At 29.5% G+C, this 3,764-nt stretch overlaps 1 protein-coding gene across 1 annotated transcript; it reads left to right on the top strand.

The window, feature by feature from the left end:
* Nucleotides 1–354: 354 nt before the first annotated feature.
* On the top strand, nucleotides 355–846 carry LOC113862067 (ethylene-responsive transcription factor 1B-like). Its single transcript, XM_027495221.1, has one exon. The coding sequence runs from the start codon at nucleotides 355–357 to the stop codon at nucleotides 844–846; it is 492 nt and encodes a 163-aa protein (XP_027351022.1).
* Nucleotides 847–3,764: the final 2,918 nt, after the last annotated feature.

The following is a 3,764-nucleotide window of genomic DNA, read 5'->3' as shown; positions in this document are numbered from 1 at the left end:
TAATGTGAAAGAGAAAAAGACAACAAAAAATGGTACGAGTCTGAATGTATATAGCCACTCCAAAGAGTATAAAAACTTCCAAAACATAAATTTGATGTCATGCAACGTTGAATGAACCCCACCTGGCCCTAGCCGCCATTCAAGTCCTTTGACTCACGTGCATCCATCTTTAACATTTGGGTCCCATCAACCACCACAAATGGCCATGCATTCATGAAATCATCCCTTCTCTATGCCAAGCATCGCACGGCTATATATAAGCGCGCACACCAAACTATTCCTAATTCTAGAACAGAACAGAACAAACAGAGCTCTAAACAATCACTATTTTAGCTTGTTAATTTGGAGTTGGGAATGGATTCGTCTTTCATTTTTTCAAACTCAAACCTTGAATTTCCCTTCCTTCCTTTCAACGAAAATGACTCAGAGGAAATGCTTCTTTACGAGGTTCTGGCAGAGGCTGGTGCAGAGTCTTTGGAATCAGCAACAGCAGAGTCTCATGAATCGAGTTCCCCCGTTTCATACAGAGGAGTTCGAAGGAGGCCGTGGGGGAAGTTCGCCGCAGAGATAAGGGACTCAACGAGGAACGGAGAGAGGGTTTGGTTGGGAACCTTCGACACTGCCGAGGCTGCTGCTTTGGCTTACGACCAAGCTGCGTTAGCAATGCGCGGGTCAATGGCTGTGTTGAATTTCCCAGCCGAAATGGTTCACCAATCACTTCAGAACATGAACTATGATTATGATGCTTTTCATGGAGGCCTCTCTCCCGTTTTGGAGTTAAAAAAGAGACACTCCATTCAGAGAAAATTGCAGAGAAAGAAGGTTAAAAAATATGCAAAATGTTGATGTCCTGCTTTTTTAGGGGCAGAGTATTTGGAACACCTTACCCTGTCCCAAGATATTCATTCATATCCATGTTTTCTAGTGGCTACTTCAATACCATATAATATATGCTCCACCCTTCAACTTTATACCTTGTAAAACAATTTACCAAGTCTATCATAACTTGTTATTAAATCCTATGTATCATATAAGAACGAGTGAATGTAAGTTATGTAACTAAGAATTAAAAAAAATAAAAAAAATACACGAGTTTTATTTTATATTTTTTGTACTTTATATTAGCTAACATGACAAAAACCGACATAATTTTTCTACTGTCCACGTTCCTTAATTTATGTTCTTAGACATTCGTTAATACTCATATATATTTCAAAAAAACAATGGTAAAAATATTAATATTGTGCTACTTTAATTGTATGTGACAAGGTTTTTTTCCGACCCTAAGAATTATGTATTTTCTAATTCGTAATATAAACGGCAACTGGAACTACTCTGGCTACAGTTTGTTTTTATCGTTATTATTAGTTGTGATTTGTATGCTTCGATTTAGTTAAGATTGTCCCGTTTACGTGGAATCTGTGAATCATTTTCAGCGAAATAAGACAAAGTCTTGTTGTAGAAAGTCTAGTCGGCAATTTGTTGATCTTGAAGTTTATATAGCTTTAGTGAATATTCAAATTCAGAGGTTTATTGCCATTGAGTGTTATCCTTCTAATTTGAGTTTTTAAATTTACAAATCTATAATTGGAGTGAATGTATTAATTATTGCCATTAAGTGTTATTCTCTTAAAACTTGAAAGTCGAAAAATGTTGAGACTTCTGTTCTTTTTTCGTAAAAACGTTGAAATGTTTAAAAGAATGTTAAACCAATCATCATGTAACTACAAGTCAGATAAGACATTAGGAGTCGATTTTAAAATTACAATTAAAGTAATCAATTACAGGTATTAAAAAGAGTCTTCGGCAACAATACGTTTAGGCCTTTTCTTAGCTTAAATATTGTTGATAAACTTTTCATTTAAGCTCAAAATATTATTAACTGCTAATAATCATTTGTCAATTTTTATCGTAAATTATAGTTGTGATATACTTAATTATGGATAATGAGCAGAAGGGGGCTTAAACAGGGTCAAAGCAAATTTATTGCTTTGATGCAGCAAAGATTCTTTTTGCCTGTGTTTCGATGAAACAAACAAATTAAAAAAAGTGACATGTCCCGTGAATTTATTTTAATTGTTTCGGATATTTGAATTTGATCGTAAAATAAAGTAACATTTCAGTAGAGGGGCCCTTCTAAGCTTTTAATAAACATTTTAAAAAAAAAAAAGTTAGGCCCAAATTAAATTCTGAAGCAAAACCCTTTAACCAGATATGAGCTTTTCCACTGAAGTTGGATACATAAGCTTCTACTAGGGAAGCATTATGCAATTTTCGAAGAGAAAAGCAAGAAAATATAACAGTAAACGACAATGTGTGATGGTGCACGATAAAGACGGACGAATGATAAACGGCATCCGAAGGGAGAGAAAGGTTTTTCTCTGATTTGGTAATGTTTTCTGAATTTGGTCATTTTTTTCAAAGGAGAACGAAGTGCCCCGATTATGTCTATGCAACTTTTTTTATTATTATTATTTTCTTTACACACGTTAGTTTGTTTTTTAGGTTTAAAATGTCTCGATTTAATTATTTATTTAAATAAGAAAGTAGATAAAATAAAAATAATGTATTTTCTTCTATTTATTTTTTGTCTTTTTCTTCACTTTCCTCCTTGCTAAACAAATAGAGGTTAAGACTTACGAGATAATCGGATAATTATTGATTTTGTCTTTTTAATTCCAATCTAGATTCTAAGCAAATTATTCAATTCAATATTTTCGAGTTAACTCAAATTGATCAGATTTTGTAATATTTGATTCTTTTTATTTATTTTACTTTCTTTCTTTCCAAAGTTAAAAAAATTCATCCAATTAATCTATATAAAACATTTTTTTAAGGATTTTTATTAAAACGTTGTTTTTATTTGTAAGATTCTCTTCTAAAATTATATCTGGTTAAATTTCTATTTTTTAAAAAAGAGAAATAGCAAAAGTTAAATTAAACCTACATTAGACTCAATTATAACCATATGTAAATATAAATTTAAAATACAAAAAATAATTTTAAATGTAAATCACTGGATACATGCCTCTGTATTTTATTTTTTTAAGAAAGGGAGAAAGAATTCTTTTTTTACTTTGATAAAAAATACTTGATAACAAAGTTATGTAATACGATGAGAGGATGATAATTTTTTATGATATCATCAAAATTTGATATTAAATTATAATAATTTTATTCAATTTATTTTTTTATAAAATGATTAAAATATATTTTACACACTTTTTAAAATTTATTTTTTTAAAAAATATATTTAAAATATTTTTAATATTTTATTATAAATATTCGTATAATTTTTATAAAAATATTAAAATTATAATAAAAAAGTTATCATATTTGGTTTCTTAACTTAATAATCCTTTATATAAAAATTTGAACTATAGTAACAAAATAAATAAACTATATATCAACGTGTATAAAAAGTAAATAAAACAAGATAAATTGTTTTATTCTATTAAATTAATAAGAACATTGGTATTAAAAATAAAGTTGATTGAATATTATTGTAATTTAGGAGAAAAAGATTAAAAGGGTTGATAGGAGTTGTTGATCGCTGAAAAAGAGAATGGAGAGAGTATTAAAGTTTTGTTGATAAAAAATTGAAAAAGGTTATTGTTTCTTAAGATTTAACGGAGGAAGTGTCTCTGGGGGTGACTGGAAGACTCTCTTTTGAAGAAAGGAAGGAATTATGATATAATAAATAATGAGTTATACGCTTGAAATTGAATTATCAATAATCAATAAATACTAAAAAGAAAGGAAAT

Source organism: Abrus precatorius, unplaced genomic scaffold (assembly GCF_003935025.1).
Source record: "Abrus precatorius isolate BTA unplaced genomic scaffold, Abrus_2018 Scaffold3, whole genome shotgun sequence".
Lineage (NCBI taxonomy): Eukaryota > Viridiplantae > Streptophyta > Magnoliopsida > Fabales > Fabaceae > Abrus > Abrus precatorius.
This window is presented reverse-complemented; position numbering and strand designations above follow the sequence as displayed.